Genomic DNA, 20,928 nt, shown 5'->3' on the forward strand with positions numbered 1-20,928 from the left:
ATTGCTGATCCAGAACCTCGCATCCGCCTCGTTCTGGTGAAACAGGAAGCTTTTCAATATGGCGGATCCGAAAGAACTCCAGACAAATCTTACTCAATATCGCGCTCAACTCAGTCAGGTAATCATTCTACGATGCGTAAAGAAACTGAACACAATTTACAAACTTAGAGAAAACTAGATATGGTCGACTTTTATGATTTGGTCGAAACTAACGATGTTTAAACTCTGATAAAATTGTTCGAAAATGCCAAATTTTGGCATCGTCTTTGATAGAGAATGCTCTTTTTCGTCTGTGAAATTGAATAGTCGGAAGGTTTTGGCCCAAAATACAGTTCAACGGGTGATTGGGGTAGGAATGAACCCGTTTATTTTACAACTTTGCAATATAAACAAACTTGACACTGACGTTTCTTGAATTCCTTACAGAGGAAGTTTTGTAAAAGCGGCCATTGCGATGTTTCTTATAATGTTTGATGTAAGAAACAATTTGTAATAACCAAATAATCGGGTTCTTTACTCGAAAGGTTGATGCTGCTCTTACAACAGATCCTGATAACGAGGAGTTGTTGAAGTTAAAACAGGATTTAGAGGTGAGGAAAAGTATACAATATAGTATTCATATCCCAGACAATCATCTATTTCCTTGGCCAAACAAGACACAAGTCAGTGCAAGTAACAAGTTTTGACTTGCACTAGCTTGCATTAAGTGGCCAAATGAAACACAAGTGATGCAAATTGGAAAACTTGATTTCAAGATTTAAACCCAACACTAGTCAATGCAAGGTGTTTATCAAACACAACAATGAGGCACAACTATGAGGCACTGTATATAGGTTACCATACATGCATCTGTTTGATAACTATGAGGCACTGTATATAGGTTACCATACATGCATCTGTTTGACGACTTTGAGGCACTGTATATAGGTTACCATACATGCATCTGTTTGATAACTATGAGGCACTGTATATAGGTTACCATACATGCGTCTGTTTGACGACTATGAGGCACTGTATATAGGTTATATACAATGGAATACAATGGATTTTTACATTGCAAACTTGCCTGATATTGAGGTGTATTTTGTTGTTGTTCACAGGAAGTTATTAATTTGACTTTGGATCTGTTGAAAGTTAATGTGGTAAGTGTTCTACATTTTTCCTTATCATTTCAAAGTGATGTACCGATATTTTAGGAAATATGGAAAAAATGATATGGCTTTTTTTCTGTTTTCCATTTATTCTTTAAAGAACACTGTATTGTATTACAGATAGTCAGTCAACCACTCTATTGTTTATATTTGTAAAAGAAATTATTTTAAAATAGCCATGTACACATCAAAAGTATTAGAAAATATCTCAGTCATATGACTTGAATTCACAGATTGAAATGGATTCTTTGTATAATTTGTATTGTGTACATATACTGTATCATTGGTCTTCGTATAACAATGAGAAAATGGCCGAGAGTTATCTTTAGGTACTGTATATTAGGATTCCTGAAACTAGTCTCCCTTACTCTATTCATGTAAAACTGGCTACTGTACATCGCAAAATCCCTGAATGCCATTAGGGTTGCAGATGAATAGTACATTACTCCCTATATTCTTATGGAACTGGCTAACATGTTTCTTGTGACTATGCATTCAGTGCCTTTCCATCCGTTAAGATCTGCAACTCTCTAGCTGTTTTTATGTATATTTGTACAGAAAGTTCCCGAGGCAGAGCTACCCAACGCTAAGTGGAAGGTTGGACACAGATGCCAAGCTGTTTGGACACAGGATGGCAAGTAAGAACATCAAAATCGTGATTTTGTTCAACAAACAAACAAACAACGTCATCAAACAAGCAGTCGCAACTTGCACATGACAGGGTTTTAGCCAAGTGCTTGCAGCTGTCAGTATTCTTTGAACCTTGGGCAATAATTTCCAACTGCAAAACCATTTTATTTTTTGTTTTAAACGGTTATTTACAACTGCAAAACCATTTTAAAATTTAAAAAATGGTTTTGCAGTTGGAAATGTGATGAGAGTTCACAGAATATTGACAATTGCAGTAGCTTGGCTTAAACCCTGTTACCATGTGTCCAAGTTGCAGATGGTATTATAATATTTCAACTCCTATTTTCAGCTACTACCCTGCCACTATTGACCTCATATCAGATGACCTTTCAACATGCACTGTCACCTTTGATTACGGAAACACAGAAATTGTTAAGGTTTGTACAGCATTTTTGTTCTGCTTTGTCTGTGGATCAGGTGGTAAGGAATTGTCTCATGTACCGTCTCATGTGATCATGTTCATTTGTTTTTCCTGTTCAGCTAGAATCACTAAAAGATCATCTTTATTTGGTTTTCCTATCCAGCTAGATTCATTAAAAGATATATCTGCAGCTTCCGCCGGTGACAAGAGACCCAGTGATAATCAAGAATCCAGTTCAAGTAAAAAAATATCCAGGTATCTTTAAGTTTTACTTGAGCTATAATTTCTGCACTTTTAACATTTCTTTTCTTATTCCTATTGCTTTATGTAATTCCATGTTTCCATCTAAACAGGCACAGGGGAGGGGAGGGGATTGGGCCCACCACTTTTGTGACACAAACAAATACCATGAAAATGCAATGATTTAATTTTTTTAGCGTTCACGGTAATGAATCCTGCATTCCTATTGACTAATAGAGCGGTCCGGAGATTGAGATGTTTTCGCTGGAGCTAGAAAAAAAAGTTTTTTTCCCGGGTTAAAGATGGTCTGTATCGTGAAATACTGTGATCTCAGCCTTAAAAATAGTAGATTTTTCAAGACCTTGGTCTGGTATTTCACGATACGGCCCTCCCCCAGCAAATAACCCCTATTTATTCCTTTTTTGATTTTTCAATATGAATTTTTTTTTTCAATTTTCAACCCACCCACTTTTCACTATGCTCCCCAGTCCCTGCTCAAATGAATATTGTTTAGACATGTTTATTTTGTATGTCTTAGGAAAGAAAAGGATCAACTAAGAGAACAGAAACGGAAGAAAATGGCCAAGAAACAACTGAGAATGAAGGTACCAAACTATTATGGTATTATCCATTAATTTCACAAAACACTGATATAGAGATAACTTCAATAAATATAAAATTCATGCATACATTTTTTATGCACAAATTAAGAAGTATCTACATACATAACAAGGAACAAGCGAGTGTGTTTTCTGATATGCATTAAAAGTGTTAATAAAATTTGTACTAAATATTTTTCAGTCTGTAGTTTATTTATCTCAAAGATACTTAGGTTTTTGAAAGCAAACTTTCAAAAGAATACAGTAATTATCATTAGAGGCTTTGTAATTTGACAACTCTCCTCTTGTTTAGCGCAATTCGTATGTCAGATATGTTTCAGAAAATCAATAAATAATGTCCTGAAATTCTTTTGTGTTGGTTTAATAGCTCAACCCTAATCCTGAGGGACATTTGTACACATGTTTTATTCTGTAAAGACATTGTGGGCTCGTAGACATGGAGGAGCTAAAGATGATTCATGAATGGCCGGGAGAATCAGCACGTAATTCGAATTCAATGCAATTCTCGGTCAAATTTTCGAAATACTCAGCTCCTCTTATGCTTCTAGATTTCACATGTGATGCATGGGTCTACTTTAAGTGCCTAAATATGTTTTATTTTTGCCTCTGAATTGTATGATATATAAGCAAATCGAAGACATTTATTTTCACGTTTTGAGTTCCGTTAGCACCGGCCATCTTTACTTCAGATTTGAATTCAAAAGGTGTCAATTGTGGGCGGTCCTTACCCTTTTATAGCACGGTTTCGTGTTTAAGTGTGAATTTATATAATCAACAAATTTTGACACCACTTACTTTGTTGGCAGCCATATGCATTTGCCACTCTTGTTTCTGATTTGGCGAACAAAAATTGATCACTCGTGAAAAACATTGTTCCTCCAATCAGAATCACAAATGGTATTTTTTTTTAAAAAAAATCTCTCTGATTGGCTAAATTCAGCTCATGAATAAGAATTTACTAAATAAGATTTCCATGCATACTGTAAGCCTTAGTATGTATGAGATAAATAAAAAAAGGTTTGCTATTCACTATTTGTAACTTTGCGTTCGAAAAACAGTTCTTTTCTCTTATAATAGGAACTAGAGGAACAAAGAGAGGGGGAAAAGAACAGATGGCTAGACTTCTTCAACAACTCCAAGGTTTGTTGTTTTATCTGTCTGTCTGCCCGCCCTCCTGTTGTCTGTCAATCTGTCTGTCTGCCAACTCTCCTGTTGTCTGTCAATCTGTCTATCTGCCCACCCTCCTGTTGTCTGTCAATCTGTCTGCCCGCCCGCCCTCCTGTTGTCTGTCAATCTGTCTGTCTGCCCACCCTCCTGTTATCTATCAATCTGTCTGTCTGCCCGTCCACCTGTTTTCTGTCAATCTGTCTGTCTGCCCGTCCATCTGTTTTCTGTCAATCTGTCTGTCTGCCCACCCCCTGTTGTCTGTCAATCTGTCTGTCTGCCAATCCGTCTGTTGTCTGTCAATCTGTCTGTCTGCCCGCCCTCCTGTTGTCTGTCAATCTGTCTGTCTGCTGCCCGCCCGTCTGTTGTCTGTCAATCCGTCTGTCCGCCCGTCTGTTGTCTGTCAATCTGTCTGTCTGCCCGCCCATCTGTTGTCTCTCAATCTGTCTGTCTGCTAGCTAATCTGTTATCTATTAATCTGTCTGTTTACCCGTCCGTCTGTTGTCTGTCAATCTGTTTGTCTGCTAGCCCGTCTGTTATCTATAAATCCGTCTGTCTGCCCGCCCCCCTGTTGTCTGTCTGCCCGTCCGTCTGTTGTCTGTCAATCTGTTTGTCTGCTAGCCTGTCTGTTATCTATCAATCTGTCTGTCTGTCCACCCGTTGTCTGTCAATCTGTCTGTCTGCCCGCCCATCTGTTGTATGTCAATCTGTCTGTCTGTCGGTTGATCTGAATGCTGTTGTATTGTGTTACAGGGAAGTAGTTCAAGCTCAACCAAGTCCAAACTGCCAAAGAATTTAAAAGGGGTTACAAAGAAAAGCATTTTCGCGTCACCGGAAACACTCAACGGAAGGGTAAGACTACCATAGATAGGCAATAGTGAAGATATAATATCTATATATATAATATATATATCTGTAAGAATTGACGAAGAATACGTGTGCAATATATCAAGCATAAAGCAATATGCATTTAATATGTGCATCCCTTAATCTAAGAGTCTGGTATTGTTACATTGTACTACAGGCTTTGCGTTCAGGGGCGGATACAGGGGGGGTGGATTGGGTGGATATCCACCCCCCTTTTTGAGCAAAAAAATTGAAAATTCACTTTGTTTGAAGAAAATAAATGTCTAAGAGACTTGTCTGGCGCGACAAATCCAATTTAGCGTGAAGTATTGTAAGATATATGTAGTGATCCACCAAGAACCACTTGATCAATTATATGCTGTCTATCTGGCCATTTTCCACCCCCCATTTTGAAATCCTGGATCCGCCCCTGGCATTGCATTAATGTTGCCCAAGATTGTGCTGGTTGAATAAGATGATTTCACAAGATTCGGCCAAGATTTATTTCTTGTGTGTGTATGTCCTGTTTAAATGAGTTTTGTTACGAGGCTTTGCACAGTATCCATTTTCTGTTATTATATCCTGTTATTCTCTGTATACTGTAGGTGGCTGTCGGGACGTCCCTTGTTTTCATATTGTGTTATTATATCCTGTTATTCCCTGTATAGGTGGGTGTTGGAACGTGCGGGATTGGTGACAAGCCGATGACATCGTTCAAGCAAGACAAAGTGGTCTACAAGAAATAGCATGAGCTAAGCATGGGGGGGGGGGAGAGGGGGAAGGGAGACTTGTATAGCTATGTGGAGAGTTGTATAGCTATGGGGAGACTTGTATAGCTATGAAGAGAGTTGTATAGCTATGGAGAGAGTTGTATAGCTATGGAGAGAGTTGTATAGCTATGGGGAGACTTGTATAGCTATGGGGAGACTTGTATAGCTATGGGGAGACTTGTATAGCTATGGGGAGACTTGTATAGCTATAGGGAAACTTGTATAGCTATGGAGAGAGTTGTATAGCTATGGAGAGAGTTGTATAGCTATGAAGAGAGTTGTATAGCTATGGTTAGAGTTGTATAGCTATGGAGATAGTTGTATAGCTATGGGGAGAGTTGTATAGCTATGGAGAGAGTTGTATAGCTATGGAGAGAGTTGTATAGCTATGGAGAGAGTTGTATAGCTATGGAGAGAGTTGTATAGCTATGGAGAGAGTTGTATAGCTATGAAGAGAGTTGTATAGCTATGGTTAGAGTTGTATAGCTATGGAGAGAGTTGTATAGCTATGGGGAGACTTGTATAGCTATGGAGAGAGTTGTATAGCTATGGAGAGAGTTGTATAGCTATGGAGAGACTTGTATAGCTATGACTAACTAGATATGTACATATATGCAGCTGTATGCAGATGCATGTTTCTGCCCAAAGAGGGATATAGCTTGGGCAGATGACGGGATTTCTAAAACAGGGCATATACATAGAGCATGCCCTTAGAATACACTAATTTTATCCCTTAAACCACCTTACTAGAGTTATCAAACTCAAGAGAAAAGCAGAGCATAGGAGTATGTTTTGGATCCCACTTGGACTTTTGGGTATACAGACGAAGCAGTCATAAAACAGCAGGGGGCCTCTAAAACCAATATCATATGCATACCAGTTAGTTTCCCTGGCGTTTACAATATAACAGTGCAAAAAACTATCGAATTTTTCATGATTGTACTGGTATTTTTGTAATGTCTGTTTGGAACTGAAGCTCAAGGGCCACTCATGTTCCATGCCTGAGGAATCTGAAAATGCATAATAGACTCACACAGACTACTCCACCATACACTACTACACTACTTCCATACACCACCAGTTAAACACACGAAATGATGTTGACAAATGCAATAACATCCTAACTGTTTTACTATGTCGCTTTTAAATGTCTTCAACGGAAGGGGTTGTATTTGGCTCTTCATATCCTCCTCCTTACACATTATTTCACTGGTCCGTTCTCGGGATAATGGGCCTGTGGTTTTGAATGCTTTTGCTCGCGTAAGTTAATTTGCAATTATCTTGTTACTTTTTGCTCGTTTTACATAATGTTTGAAGCTTATCTTATTTTAAAAAGTGCTCGAAATGGGAGAGCCCCCCCCCCCCCCCCCCCACACACACACACACACACTCTTTGGAATCCCATAAAGAAATCGGCCCCCTATATAAGTAGCGTCAGTCTAAAATGTCATGCTTTTTGTAAATAAAGTTTTAGCTGTCGTTTGCTGTGTTCTTTCTACAGTTTATTAAAGCTATTGATCCATAAAGGGGCAGCGTCATGCCACTGCGCATGTCTGGAGTCAGTGTTTATTGTAGGCTTTTAAGTGTCTACAAACAGTTGAACTTTTTAAAAGCTGTCAATACCTTATTAAATAATATGCAATATTATATTGAAAACTATGCTTATAGACAGTTTGTGTTCATTTCCTTAGAATTTAAGTCTCCCACATGTACCAAAGGCTCATAAGTCAATATTAGAATTAGACTGAAGTTCATTGTTTCCGGGCCAGAGAGCTATTGAAAAGCTCTTACTGTGACAGTGCCCCTTTAACCGGCTAGTTAATGGTGCACGTGGATGTGTGTGGTCTTTACTTTTTCATGAATACCAAGGTTCGTTCACAGGTAAAAAGCACATTTTTTTCCAGTTATTTTTTATTTCTTTTTCCTATTTTTACTGGACCAACCTCCAATTCCTGGTAAGACTTCTCAGGCTGTGATTACAGTACGCCATATTGGAATTTGAAACCTCACCGGAGACGCCTTGCATTTGTGAAGTTGAAAAGGCAAGATTGACAGTTTCATTACTGGAAATGCAAACAAAGCTGTGCCATCTATAATATCGCTGTTGTATTTCGTCGGGTAGGAGCAAAAGGACGAAGGGCTAACGCTCAATACATCAGCGCAACCACTCTGTTTCTCAGAGGCGTTTAACATACCGTTTCAACCTTGTGTTGATTTATACCTTACCATAATATGAAACATATTTTAAGTTTCAGCTCTAAACCCTCAAAGTGCTTGTAAATCTCTGGTGCGATCCAATTTAGAATGTGCCAATGTTGCACATGTGTTCCTATGCACATGGACATGACGGAAAAACATGACTTAACGCTTCAAATAAGCTCATTTCAGATCTAATAAGGCAGAAAATTTCTCTAAGTACTAAGTGAGTAATAGCAAACAAAGTATCAAACGCGACTTTTTTTAAATTGATGCGACTTTTTTTAAAGTGACATTGAAATTTGAGCTTTTCGTCCCTGAGCTCATACAAAGCGCAAAGGTGATCAAGAAAAACATATCTTAAAAAGCAAAAATCTGGGTATGTGCATTTCGGCCTCACGTTATTTGTGTTTCAAAAATCAGTCTGGAATACAAGGAATCGATGGCCATTGTAAGAAATTGTGTCTTCTTTCTCTATCTCGAATTGCGAATTTTCCAGGTTTTTCCGTCATGTCATGCACATGTGTTCCTATGTTGTTCCTATGTGTTTCACAAGTGTGTTGGGGCTTCAGTACGCACCCCTTATATACTCCTATGGCGGCATCCTTTAGTTAGTACGACACTGACAGCCATGGAAAGCTTTTAGGCTTAGCCAGTTGGCGTCCGAGGAACGAACCCCCCCCCCCCCCCCCATGGGTGTGTCGGTTTGTTACCCTTGGGCTACCGTGACTTACCTAATGTTTACAATGTTGCTAAGGCTACCGATGTCACACACTAACGTGTTACACTGCTAGTGCGCATGGCAATACACACGTGATTAATATGGTTGGCAGAATTCCAACCATTTTTTCAGTCAAACTCTTAAAATGCAGCTAATTAGTATATAATTTCTAGATGCTAAATATATCTTCACTACATATTTGACTAATGTATACCTGCGTGACAGATGCCCGCTAACTTCACCGAGTTGCGAGCTGCCCGCTAACTTCACTCGGGTACATTGTTCTCCAACAGCTGCTGTAGCTGCTAGTAGTAGTATCTATAATGATTTACCCAATTAGAAATACAAGCTATAGTTTTAACTAGTAACTTGAAAGTTTAATTAGGGCAAGCAAGTTCGATGATAACAAAGGCGAATGATGATAAAAGATGCGACGGAACTTACACGGAGATTTTCCTCTCTGCTGGGAGACTTTTCGGGAATGTTAAGGTAGCTTCTATTTTCGCGTTGTTAAGGTAGCTTCTATAAACAAACGACCGCAAAGAATATGCTTTTAGAATTGACGTTAATAAATTATACGGTTTTCCTTTTATGCATTTAAAGAACAACATTGCACCAAAATAGAAAGATTAATTAGTTAAGAGTTCAGATGAAGGGTCGAGAAGTCAAGAACGACGGTAGACAACGTTGATGAGGGTCTTAGAGGGATTGCCTGCTTGAAGTCAAGAAGAATTTTGCTTTCTGATAACTAGCGAAAATATTGTTTATAAGTCTTCCTACTGTGCTATATGTTAACATCAATTATAAAAGAAGGGCAATTATAAAGGCAGTCAAACAGAGACTGCCATGGATCTAAAAAGGCAAGTTCTGCTTTTTCTGTTGGGAACCGTATTTGTGAAGCATGGTGTGACTGAGTTTTTCATGAGAGACGGCGATTGGACATTTGGCCAGTTCCTGGATGACGGAAGTAAGGCATTTAGGAAATCTGGAGCTGTTATATACAGTGCTTTGATGGCAAATCTCACTTCGTGTCTCTTTGAATGCCTCTACCTGAACGGCTGCTTCGCCTTCAATGCCGAGAAAAAAGAGAAAGACTTGACTTGCGAGTTCCTGAACTTCGGGAAATCTGACTATGCCAACTTTCTCGTGGACAACAGTACCTTTCAAAGTTATCGGCTTATGGTTCGTAAAATGAATGAATGAAAAAAAAAATTTTTATAAAAAAAAACACGTTTGCCAATCTGTTTCCAATCTTTTTAAAAGAGCTTGATCGCTATAGTGTATCCATCTTTAAGTTTGGATAATATTATTTTCACTGAAAATCTGTGTCAAGGACAAGTTGTATCCAACACAGGTATGATTAGGTAAAAATTGGAATAGCAGTTATGTGAGTTATGGGAACAATTATTCCCACCAATTAACCCACTTGTTACACCCGTTGTTGTTTTTTTTTACAGACCAAATGCACAGACAACCCTTGCAAAAACGGCGGAGTGTGTTCCCCGCTCGAGAATGGCGGAGAGCTGTTTAGCTGCACCTGCCCAGCAAGCCATACGGGCGACGTGTGTCACTATCGTAAGTATCGCAGGGATCTTAGCGATCGTAGCTATTAAAACAACAATCATTAGGGCTATGGCCAATGGCAGTATCGTAAGTATCGCAGGGATCCTAGCTGTTAAAACAACAATCATTAGGGCTATGGCCAATGGCAGTATCGTAAGTATCGCAGGGATACTAGCGATCGTAGCTATTAAAACAACAATCATTAGGGCTATGGCCAATGGCAGTATCGTAGCTATCGCAGGGATCCTAGCTGTTAAAACAACAATCATTAGGGCTATGGCCAATGGCAGTATCGTAAGTATCGCAGGGATCCTAGCTGTTAAAACAACAATCATTAGGGCTATGGCCAATGGCAGTATCGTAAGTATCGCAGGGATACTAGCGATCGTTGCTGTTAAAACAACAATCATTAGGGCTATGGCCAATGGCAGTATCGTAGCTATCGCAGGGATATTAGCGATCGCAGCTGTTAAAACAACAATCATTAGGGCTATGGCCAATGGCAGTATCGTAGCTATCGCAGGGATACTAGCGATCGCAGCTGTTAAAACAACAATCATTAGGGCTATGGCCAATGGCAGTATCGTAGCTATCGCAGGGATACTAGCGATCGCAGCTGTTAAAACAACAATCATTAGGGCTATGGCCAATGGAGGTATCGTAGCTATCGCAGGGATATTAGCGATCGTAGCTGTTAAAACAACAATCATTAGGGCTATGGCCAATGCCAGGGATCCTTGTGATCGTAGCGCAATTACTTACGTCATAACAGTAACTAAAATAACAAGATTGGCGCTTGTTGTAATCGTGTTTCTTTGAATATATATTACCACTTTTAAAGCAGTAGGCCTTAAGGATCTTTACGATCGTAGTGACATCATATAGCAACCGTACGATCAGTCGTCACAGTTTTTTGTAATTTGTGTAATATTGTTCTGCTCGTTTTCATCGTTATGTTTACTTCCTTTTTATTCTCTTTTATTCTCTGTCTGTTTGTGCATTATTGTTAGCTTTATTTTTTATTATCATTCTTGATAATCCATTTCACCTGCTTGTTGTTTAAATTTGGCCATCAAATTACAGACAATGATCACCAGTATGCAAAGAATCCTCACGCCCTATTCTGTGTGCTGTTGAATCAATTATGACGTCACATTGCCCTCATAAATACGATTTTTAGATATTCCCTAAATTATCAGATATCGGGTTGAAATCATCTTGCATCATTCAGATATGCCAGAATCTACGTTCTTACAGCTTTACAATGCAAAAAGGCCATAAAAACTTTTATAATCAATCTTTGTTAGAATTTCTGCCATCTTGGGTCCGCCATCTTGAATCCGCCATCTTGGATTCTGTGATTTTTGCCTCCAAAAAATCTGGTATTATACAGAAAAAAATATACATGTATTACTGCTCATAGTAATGAAAAATGCAAAATATTAGCTAGTCAATCTAGTGCCATTTTTAACAACAGCTTTGAGAGAGCAAAATTTACCCACCCCTGCCCCACAAATATCCGAGGTGAAAAATATTCTAGCGCTGTTTTGAAACTTGTCACCTAAACAAACTTATAAAGTCAAAACAGGCATGTAGATCTGAGAAATAGGACTAAAATATGAAAAATTCACTACTTTTTAGTTTTTGGAAAACTAAGGTGCGAAAAAACGGTTGCCATTGTAACATGGAGCGTCTCCTCGACATGTCAATGGCATCAAAACGTCCGCAGATAGATTTTAGGAAAAGTCACCAAGTTTTGGCCTCTTAGCTGCCATGGTTCAGACGTTATTGCAATTTTCCCGGAGGGGGGGGGGGGTCTTAATAGGGTTAAGAGTAACATATTCGCAGACCTATAGAGTGATATTCGCAGACCTATAGAGTGATATTCGCAGACCTATAGAGTGATATTCGCAGACCTATAGAGTGATATTCGCAGACCTATAGAGTGATATTCGCAGACCTATAGAGTGATATTCGCAGACCTATAGAGTGATATTCGCAGACCTATAGAGTGATATTCGCAGACCTATAGAGTGATATTCGCAGACCTATAGAGTGATATTCGCAGACCTATAGAGTGATATTCGCAGACCTATAGAGTGATATTCGCAGACCTATAGAGTGATTATTTTTAAGGAAGATATACATCAGAGGTAATTTTAAAGCAATGCGATTTAGGCACTTTTGTTTGCTATACTCTATATTTGATGATCTGAGCATAAACATCCATTTTTTCCGACAGTCCTCGATACCCCAACTGGCACCCTCACCTCCCCTCCCTTCAAGTTCCTTGGCCCCACACTGTCCTTCATGATCGGAGGCGGCTGCGACGTGAACTACGAGCGAGCTGAGTTGTTGATTGATGGCGCTGTAGTTCACAAGTCTACCGGCATAAAGAAGGCGGATGGCTATTGCCAAAGCGAGACCATGGGAAAAGCATCATGGGATGTCAGCGCATACCTGGGCCGTACTGCGCATGTGCGGTTGGTAGATGCGTCTTCGGGAAACTGGGGTCACATTAACTTCGATCACGTGACCGATTCCTGTCCTTAGAAAGGGTGACATTAGCCTCGATCACGTGACCGATACCTGTTCTTAGAAAGGGTGACATTAGCCTCGATCACGTGACCGATACCTGTCCTTAGAAAGGGTGACATTAACTTCGATCACGTGACCGATACCTGTCCTTAGAAAGGGTGACATTAGCCTCGATCACGTGACCGATACCTGTTCTTAGAAAGGGTGACATTAACTTCGATCACGTGACCGATACCTGTCCTTAGAAAGGGTGACATTAGCCTCGATCACGTGACCGAAACCTGTCCTTAGAAAGGGTGACATCAATTTCGATCACGTGACCGATACCTATCCTTAGAAAGGGTGACATTAACTTCGATCACGTGACCGATACCTGTCCTTAGAAAGGTTGAAATTAGAAGTCTCCCGTGAGCAACGGTTTACAACTCGTAATAAGAGAATGCTAGAAAATGCTAGAATGAAGAATATCACTAGGTGGACCGTTTTCGCCAATTCAGGCGGTATCCTAGAACGCACGCTTTCACCATTTTCCACTGTACCTTAAAGCAAATAAAATAAAATAAAGTAAATCAAATAATTATTGCATGAGGTCTTTTTCTTCCTTTTTGAGTCTATTACTTGTAAATTCTTTGTTTGGGGTCAAATAAATGTAAAAAAATCCCTAAATGCTAGGGATTTTTGAAAAAAAAATAACGATGATGATTGTGATGATAGAAATAACTATGGCGATTATGATGATGATGTCGACGACTCTGAAGATTATAATTTTGATTGTGATATGACGGAGATTACGATGAACATGATAACGATTATTATCATAATGATAGTGATGATGATGGTTATTTTGTGAGATGATGTTAATGATGGTGCTGCTGATGGTGCTGATGATGATAGTTGTGATGACGATGTTGGTGATGGTGATGGTGGTGGTGAGGGTAATGGTGATGGTTATGAGGATGTTGGTGACGGTGATGGTGATAGTGATGGTTATTTTGTGAGATGATGGTGCTGGTGATGGTGGTGGTGATGGTGATGGTGATGGTTATGAGGGTGTTGGTGATGGTAATGGTGACAGTGACGGTGATGGTGATGATGATGGTTATGAGGCTGTTGGTGATGGTGATGATAGTGTTGATGGCGGTGGCGGTGGCGACCCCCCCCCCCAGGAGGTTTTCTCGCCAAATAAGAAAATTCAGCGTGCTACCTTCAAAGTATGTCCAGAGTTACGGACTTTAAAATTTAAATTCAATTAAAATGGCAATCACAGAAATAGCGCGATCATATGTAATGAACTGCATCGGATGATCCGCCAAATACACCAGCTATACAATGCATAGCTTTTATTTTCATATGATGAAAGAGCTGTGACTGTCTCCACTATAAAACTAAATTACTAACCGTGACTACCCCCTGTATAGGGTGGATCAAAAGTTCTTGCAAGTCTTACAAAAGAGCACCATGACAAGTGTTGCATATGATGATAATAAGTCAAAAAATCAATAGCCAGAGTGGCTGTCTTTGTTCTTTGGTACAATTTTTTTTTGCGTTTGGGTATGAACTAAAAACGTTCCTGTAATGTCTCTACTGATACATTTCGCCACTGAAGAACGGCCGAGGAACCTCTTTAGTTATTTTATCGTCGTTGGCGATGGATCACTGTAACTTGACTTGTCCAAAATATCCTAAACACTTTTTTACCGGTTCATGGTTAGATTAATTGGCTAATCGTTCGTCCCTTTCTATGAATTTAAGTATGTAACTTTAGCTTTGTGAACAGGAGTTCCGTCTGTATGAATGTTATGTTTCGATTCGCACTGAACACCCTTGTTTTAGTACCTGATCTTGGGCATGTGAATTCATCGAAACTCCTCGCTTGTATATTGCTTTGATAATTGTATTTTGGACGACTTTTGTGAGAATTGCTGGGCTCCCCAACCTGCCTTTGTCAACAACATCGTTCGCACCGTGAACGCCAATTCTTGGCGCAGTGCTCCGACCTTCGGATAATTTTAGCTATTTACGTGATATTTTTCTAAACGAATGGCCTGATGACCTCAAAATTGCTGCTGGACTCTAGAATGGTGTCACTTTTTTTCCATTTTACGTTTCCTGATGCTCGTGAAACTTCGGCAAATAGAACTCACTTTTCACAACAACAAAAATTGCGCGAAATGTGCATTTCGGTCTTCGCTGCGCGCAACATTTGACGGGAAAAAGTTCAATCCTTCAAGATCTTAGGACTTCTTAGGAATATTAACCAATGTTCGTTACCTTTTTAAACTGGAAATAAGGTTTGTGGTCAAATATTCATGTTTGAAAGAATAAAATCAACTCATTTATAAAAGTGCACGAACGTTTGATCCACCCTGTATATAATACACAAAAATTGCTTATTTACTTCTCATTGTGAGTGTACCCTCTCTATACTAACAAAGTCCTGCGGACCACGCCCTGGCCCGAACATGCTTATGTTCCTATTGTTGCTATTACCTCCTTAGTTAGACCAAGTAACAATCTTGTTGTTTTTCTCTCTAAGATTTGTAACTAATATCCCTCTAACAAGAGACCATAGTTGCATCGTCGTGACTATAACAGCCCTGTGTCATGACAGCAGTCAGCGGGACCGGAGTGCATCTTATCGTCTCCCTTAGTAGACCAAATGACATTCTTGTTGGCATCCTCTCTTACTTGCATTAATTATCCATCAAAAACAGACCACTGATACTATATATCCTAGTAATCAGCACAGCTGACACCCCCCTCCCGCAAGTTTTATTCTAAAGCTAATCAATCAATTTTCAATTATCAATTTTAGTTTTTCAAAATGGTCTAAAAACGTTGTGCGAGTGGAAAATCTTTGATGTTACTGCATGTTAACGTTAATGCATCGGTATATTTTCATTGGCAGCCAGTAGAATCGCAGTTAACACAAATTCTTTCAAGTCTATGTGGAAATTATTAATGCACACAATTCTAGGGAGGCAAGAAAGATTGAGCTTGGAAAACAGTTTTCAAAACAAGATTGATTATTATCTCATAAAGAAATGATCAGAAGGGGCGTGTCCCCAAGATTTTCGATACGCCCCTCTCTATAAGTAGACCAACTAACATATTCTTGTTGGAATTCGCTTTTAAATTTGCAGTCATTATCCCTCTAAAAACAGACCACTGATGCATCCTCGTAATGATCGCAGTCGTGCTCTGTTTCATGAGGGCAGTCAAGCAGGGAAAGCTCCGATCCTTCACACTCCACCTCGTCCATCCAGATCTTTCCTTCACCCTCACCATGATGAGCGTCTATCTCAACTGACGAGGCGCCTCGGTAACCGAGCTCCCTACATACAACGTGACCCTCTGTCATGGTCCAGTGGTCGTCGCAAACTGTCCCCCATTCCCCTCTCTTCATGACTTCAACGCGACCATAGGAGCCCAAGGACAGTCTGATACGCGGTGCTACAAAAACAATACAAAGAAACAATATCATTGATTAATATCTCATATACCTATTTATCCCGCTTAAAGCAACTACCCGTTAAAAATCAGTTTATATAGATAGATACGTTTAATTTCACCCTTTTGCAGTGGAAACTGAATTACAGGGAGTGCGCAGTTACATTGACTATACAGTTAGACAATTAGCATATTTAACAGTCACAAAATTTGACATTCTGTTAGTATTACATTGAATTACATCTTCGATCAAATCTTAATTCATAAGGGTGTACAATAGATGATCTTCTGCAATTTATTAGGTTATATAGCGGATTTTGGTTGTTTAAGGACTTAATAAACTTTGTTGAGAAGTCGTTTCTTCTGGCATCAAGTGACGGCAAATCAGCGGTAGCCAGGGAGACACTATATTCTACCCACGGATAAATTATATTAAGTGCCCTCTTTTGAACACGCTCAAGGGCATCAACTAGGTATAACGGTAGGTTTGAAAATACCACACACCCATACTCTAGCAATAAACCTTAACGAGTTCGTCACACGGGACACCACATTTTTTAGGACCCTTAGGGCATATAGTCTACGGTTGGCTTTTTTTTTTATTATAAGGTCACAGTGTGCGCCACACGTCAAGTCATCAGAAAGAACAATTCCGAGAAGCTTGAATGACTTGACGCATTCTAAAACCATGCCACCGTTACATATGGGGCGCCACACGCGCCACACGCGCCCCACATGTTTATTGGTATATTCTTGTTTTGCCAAAAAAACTGGAACATTGTCACCAGGTTATACAACATGATATTGAAGAAGCGTTTTGTTGATTTGTATGAGATCCTAGAAATATATGCACTGGGCGACGACTCGCTTGGAATCAAGCGGTCACACGCTGGATAGTAAAAGGCATGAAACGGCGGACAGTAAAACAAGAAAACGCAGTCAGAATCAGTTAGCGTATGTATTTGATTTTCTCTCTGTTGCTAGTACTGTTGTTACTAGTACTGTTGTTATTGTTGTTGCTAGTACTGTTGTTGTTGTTGTTGTTGCTACTGTTGTTTTTGTTGTTAGTAATGTTGTTGTTGCTAGTACTGTTGTTGTTGTACCTAGTACTGTTGTTGTTGTTGTTGTTGTTGCTACTATTTTGTTGTTAATAGTACTGTTGTTGTTGTTGCTACTGCTGTTGTTGTTTCTAGTACTGTTGTTGCTGTTGCTAGTACTGTTGTTGCTGTTGCTAGTACTGTTGTTGTTGTTGCTACTGTTGTTGCTGTTGCTAGTACTGTTGTTGCTGTTGCTAGTACTGTTGTTGCTGTTGCTAGTACTGTTGTTGTTGTTTCTAGTACTGTTGTTGCTGTTGCTAGTACTGTTGTTGTTGTTTCTAGTACTGCTGTTGCTGTTGCTAGTACTGTTGTTGTTGTTGCTGTTGTTGTTGTTGTTGCTCTGCATACCTATCTCACACCTTGCTCCTTTATACCCGCCTGTGCAGTTGCAGGTGAAACTGTTGTTAATGAAATTGGGCGAGCATGAGCCATTGAACAAACACGGCGAAGGGAAGCATTTATTCTGAAAAAAAATGCAGCACAAGTGACAGTTACTCGATCCTTTGAAAATATATATTAAATGTCATTTCTATTCTATTTTACTGCGAAAAGCGTAAAAAACACTGTCGTTGCATATTAATATTAATTAGATTGTAATTTCATCCTCTCAGTTTATTTTTCTCCGATAGGATCCCTTATTTACAAATGTCTTACACCACGGTAGACTTTTTCGGGATCTCGCTAGAGCCAGAGGCTTTAGCTTTGACGTGATACTCCCCCAAGCCCCCCCCCCCTCCCCCCTGGTGGCATTTCAACCCACCTTTACACCAACGTAGATGCAATTCGTGCGGTTGATGAAGTCCCCAGGATACATATGCCTGTTAGTGGCACTCATCTCACACAAACCCGTACGCTGGTCATAATTCACTGATTGACATTTGTCAGTCATGTAGCATTTGACGTCACAATTGGAAAGCTTGTCGACCTTGAATGTACCAATCACGTGATCTTTCAAGTACTTTCCCTCTATTCTTGACTCGAACGCCATCTTCTTGCAACCGCTTTTGGCTTAAAAATCAGTATACTTGAATTTAACAATGCGAATTCAGTGTGATTCGGGAAAGATCCCTAATTGTATCCATAGCCCGAGTCACGAGTCTTTTTATGCTCATTTACAATAAAAAAGGTTCTTACTTAAATAGGCTAAGTAATAACGTGACTTTTGAGTTGGCAAACGCAAGCGCTCTCCGGCTTTTGGCGGCAAAATGTGTAGTTCCAGAAAGTATCCATACCCCCCTTATTAAGGGGAGTGGAAATTTCGGGGGGGGGGGGGGGGGGGTTCAGACGCCCAGAAATTCCCAGAGGGGAGGGGGGTAAAATGCCTTTTTCCTTAACACCTACTGTATTTTTATCTTTTTCCAAGGGGTTGGAAATTCCAGAGGGGTGGGGTGGGGGGTCATACCTACGACCAGCTCAATAGGGGGAGGTATGGATATTTTCTGAAACCACACAATGATAACAACAAAAACAACTTTTTTAGCACTTAGAAATCAGCAAGAAAGTTATCAGAAAGGTAATATTTTCACTGTGTGATTTATGTTCTTTTCGCTGGAGTCAAGGCCCCACCCCGTGTCTGTCTTTATTTGGTGTGATTTTGTCACTCAAAAATTTACGTGAATTCGCAACGCATTATTCCCTTTGGTCGCTACCAGGGTGTTGTAAACGTAGACATTTTTGTTATTTTTGTTTCTGTCATGAAAATGAATGACCACTGCGTTTCGTTGCGCACAGAGGACACACGTACGCTATAAAAAAATATATGTTTTTGTTAAATCAAAAATAAATCTTAAGAGAAAACGCGCGAAAAATATTGAATCTCGAAGAGTGAGGACGATACTTAAGGCATATAACCGTTTACTGCTTACAGCCTCTATAACCCTGAAAAAATGGTTTAACTATACATTTAACACCTGAGTATAAGAACTTAGAAATATAACACAACACTTTGTACTTTTGGAACTATCGATTTATCTACAAATTGATTCAAATTTTATTGCAAGTTAGTAAAGGGGCAGTCTCACTTTCGTTTTAATGTGAAAATACACCGTGGAATCATTTCTTGAAAGCGAAATAGACGGCTTAAAGAGTATTTAGATAAGAAATCCGTTTGCATCGCGCCATAATTTACTCACAAGAAGACGATCAAACAGCTTTTGGATAGTGTCCAGTGGTTTTTCTCTGTGCTGGACTGGTGACGGTAGCATTCTTGAAAAATACCGCTACTGGTGCGACTGCCCCTTATATATATATATATATTTTTTATTTTTTGCTCTGTAAAATCTTCTTTAAATAAAGTTAGACCGAGTTAAAAGAATCAGAGCAAACTTAAAATAAACGACCTTACCTTTTCCAATCTTGATTGCGAAGCTCGCAAAAACAACTGCTTGGAAGAACTCTAAAGAGCACTTCATTTTGATTGTTTGGAAACTCTTGGAAACATCGTCCTTAGTGATTCTAACACAAGCCTCATCTCCTTCAGTAAATGTTACTAGGTTTTGAGAATTCGTTTAAGTTCTGCGTTGGAGCATTACCAAGCACAAGGTGATTGGCTGCCGTAAATTGGAAACAATTGATTTGATTGGCTGAGAAGACACCAGGAACTAAAAGAGGCCGAACTTCCAGCTTTGAGATTCTCGTTAAATAATAATTATCCTAATTACCGTGCGAGCAAAGACCTTTCCTTCTTATGTCTTTTGGTATCGTCATTTCGCCGTGCAAGGTATTCGCGTCGCTTTGCTTAAAGCCTAGATTCTCTCCCGTGGAAAGAACAGAGAAAAAGAGACTAGCTAACCACTAGTGAAGACGGAAAAGAAAACTCTTCTCGCAGGGCTTAAAATGTTAGTTCGCAGACTTTTCGAAACTTTCGTGCGAACTGAACAGATGTGATGGTGTTTGTTTACCCAAAGAAAAGAAAGAAAATTCTAAAAGACTGTAAGAAACTAAATCCCTGACATTAACAATACAATGAGGGTCTGAATCATTAATAAGTGAGGTTAAACAAATCATCAAAGTAAATGAAACCTGCAAAAATAAACACAAAGCATGCTTTGTTTGCTACACAAAATTAAAATAAAATTGATTACTTTTGTGGTTGAGTCTCTCTGTATTTAATCAGATGGTTAACAAAAACTTTTACATTATCTGGAGGGAACAGTTTCGAGTCTGCATAAACAGGGTGAGGAAGGACTTGCGGTAATGCGGTTTTGCATTAAACCCGGCGTGGTTTTTCACTTTTTTATATTTTATTCCGCGGTATTGCGGTTCCTCTAGACGGCGCGGTTTACAGCTATTGACTTAGTTTTGCGGTTTGGTTTTTTTCTGTGCGGTTTCTGTGCGTTTTTCTGTGCGCTTCCCCCCCCCCCCCCCCTCCCCCTACGCCCCCCTCTTTAAGGCTGTTTTCCATGTGATCACAGACGATCGCACTCTCGATCGCACGGTGGATCGCACGGTGGATCGCACTCTCGATCGCACGGTGGATTGCACGGTGGATCGCACTCTAGAACGCACGGTGGATCGCACTC

At 39.6% G+C, this 20,928-nt stretch overlaps 3 protein-coding genes across 4 annotated transcripts; 2 read left to right on the plus strand and 1 right to left on the minus strand.

Moving 5' to 3' along the window:
- The first annotated feature begins 12 nt into the window (after window positions 1–12).
- On the plus strand, window positions 13–7,321 carry LOC5511452 (survival of motor neuron-related-splicing factor 30). Its single transcript, XM_032380740.2, has 10 exons — window positions 13–118; window positions 525–590; window positions 1,101–1,142; window positions 1,710–1,789; window positions 2,131–2,218; window positions 2,366–2,457; window positions 2,981–3,047; window positions 4,140–4,202; window positions 4,980–5,078; window positions 5,741–7,321. The coding sequence occupies exons 1-10, from the start codon at window positions 59–61 to the stop codon at window positions 5,816–5,818; spliced, it is 735 nt and encodes a 244-aa protein (XP_032236631.1). The 5' UTR covers window positions 13–58; the 3' UTR covers window positions 5,819–7,321.
- A 156-nt stretch (window positions 7,322–7,477) lies between these two features.
- LOC5511453 (putative glycosyl hydrolase ecdE) lies at window positions 7,478–13,440 on the plus strand. 2 transcript variants are annotated; one of them, XM_001631784.3, is made up of 3 exons: window positions 7,478–9,941; window positions 10,217–10,334; window positions 12,565–13,440. In XM_001631784.3, the coding sequence occupies exons 1-3, from the start codon at window positions 9,606–9,608 to the stop codon at window positions 12,873–12,875; spliced, it is 765 nt and encodes a 254-aa protein (XP_001631834.1). In that variant the 5' UTR covers window positions 7,478–9,605; the 3' UTR covers window positions 12,876–13,440. The 2 variants fall into 2 exon arrangements, with proteins under 2 accessions (XP_001631834.1, XP_032236630.1); XM_032380739.2 differs by having other exon boundaries at window positions 7,478–7,723.
- A 745-nt stretch (window positions 13,441–14,185) lies between these two features.
- On the minus strand, window positions 14,186–20,303 carry LOC5511454 (neurotrypsin). Its single transcript, XM_032380731.2, has 4 exons — window positions 19,752–20,303; window positions 18,168–18,415; window positions 17,756–17,870; window positions 14,186–16,313 (listed from the first exon to the last, which is right to left on the minus strand). Exons 1-4 carry the CDS (start codon window positions 19,816–19,818, stop codon window positions 16,015–16,017), a joined length of 729 nt encoding a protein of 242 aa, XP_032236622.1. The 5' UTR covers window positions 19,819–20,303; the 3' UTR covers window positions 14,186–16,014.
- Between the last annotated feature and the right edge of the window lie 625 nt (window positions 20,304–20,928).

The sequence above is a fragment of the Nematostella vectensis genome, chromosome 11, assembly GCF_932526225.1.
Source record: "Nematostella vectensis chromosome 11, jaNemVect1.1, whole genome shotgun sequence".
NCBI classification, from domain to species: domain Eukaryota; kingdom Metazoa; phylum Cnidaria; class Anthozoa; order Actiniaria; family Edwardsiidae; genus Nematostella; species Nematostella vectensis.

What these genes read in the sequence shown, in the direction of transcription:
- LOC5511454 (XM_032380731.2), bottom strand. Translation starts at nt 19,818, where the DNA reads ATGAAGTGCTCTTTAGAGTTCTTCCAAGCAGTTGTTTTTGCGAGCTTC. An exon ending in CGCAATCAAGATTGGAAAAG is followed by an intron (nt 18,416 to 19,751) that starts GTAAGGTCGTTT and finishes CTGATTTTTAAG; the next exon opens with CCAAAAGCGGTTGCAAGAAG. An exon ending in AGGAGCAAGGTGTGAGATAG is followed by an intron (nt 16,314 to 17,755) that starts GTATGCAGAGCA and finishes TTGTTTTTGTAG; the next exon opens with CACCGCGTATCAGACTGTCC.
- LOC5511453 (XM_001631784.3), top strand. Translation starts at nt 9,606, where the DNA reads ATGGATCTAAAAAGGCAAGTTCTGCTTTTTCTGTTGGGAACCGTATTT. An exon ending in TTCAAAGTTATCGGCTTATG is followed by an intron (nt 9,942 to 10,216) that starts GTTCGTAAAATG and finishes TTTTTTTTACAG; the next exon opens with ACCAAATGCACAGACAACCC. An exon ending in GGGCGACGTGTGTCACTATC is followed by an intron (nt 10,335 to 12,564) that starts GTAAGTATCGCA and finishes TTTTTCCGACAG; the next exon opens with TCCTCGATACCCCAACTGGC.
- LOC5511452 (XM_032380740.2), top strand. Translation starts at nt 59, where the DNA reads ATGGCGGATCCGAAAGAACTCCAGACAAATCTTACTCAATATCGCGCT. An exon ending in AGTTAAAACAGGATTTAGAG is followed by an intron (nt 591 to 1,100) that starts GTGAGGAAAAGT and finishes TGTTGTTCACAG; the next exon opens with GAAGTTATTAATTTGACTTT. An exon ending in TCAAGTAAAAAAATATCCAG is followed by an intron (nt 2,458 to 2,980) that starts GTATCTTTAAGT and finishes TGTATGTCTTAG; the next exon opens with GAAAGAAAAGGATCAACTAA.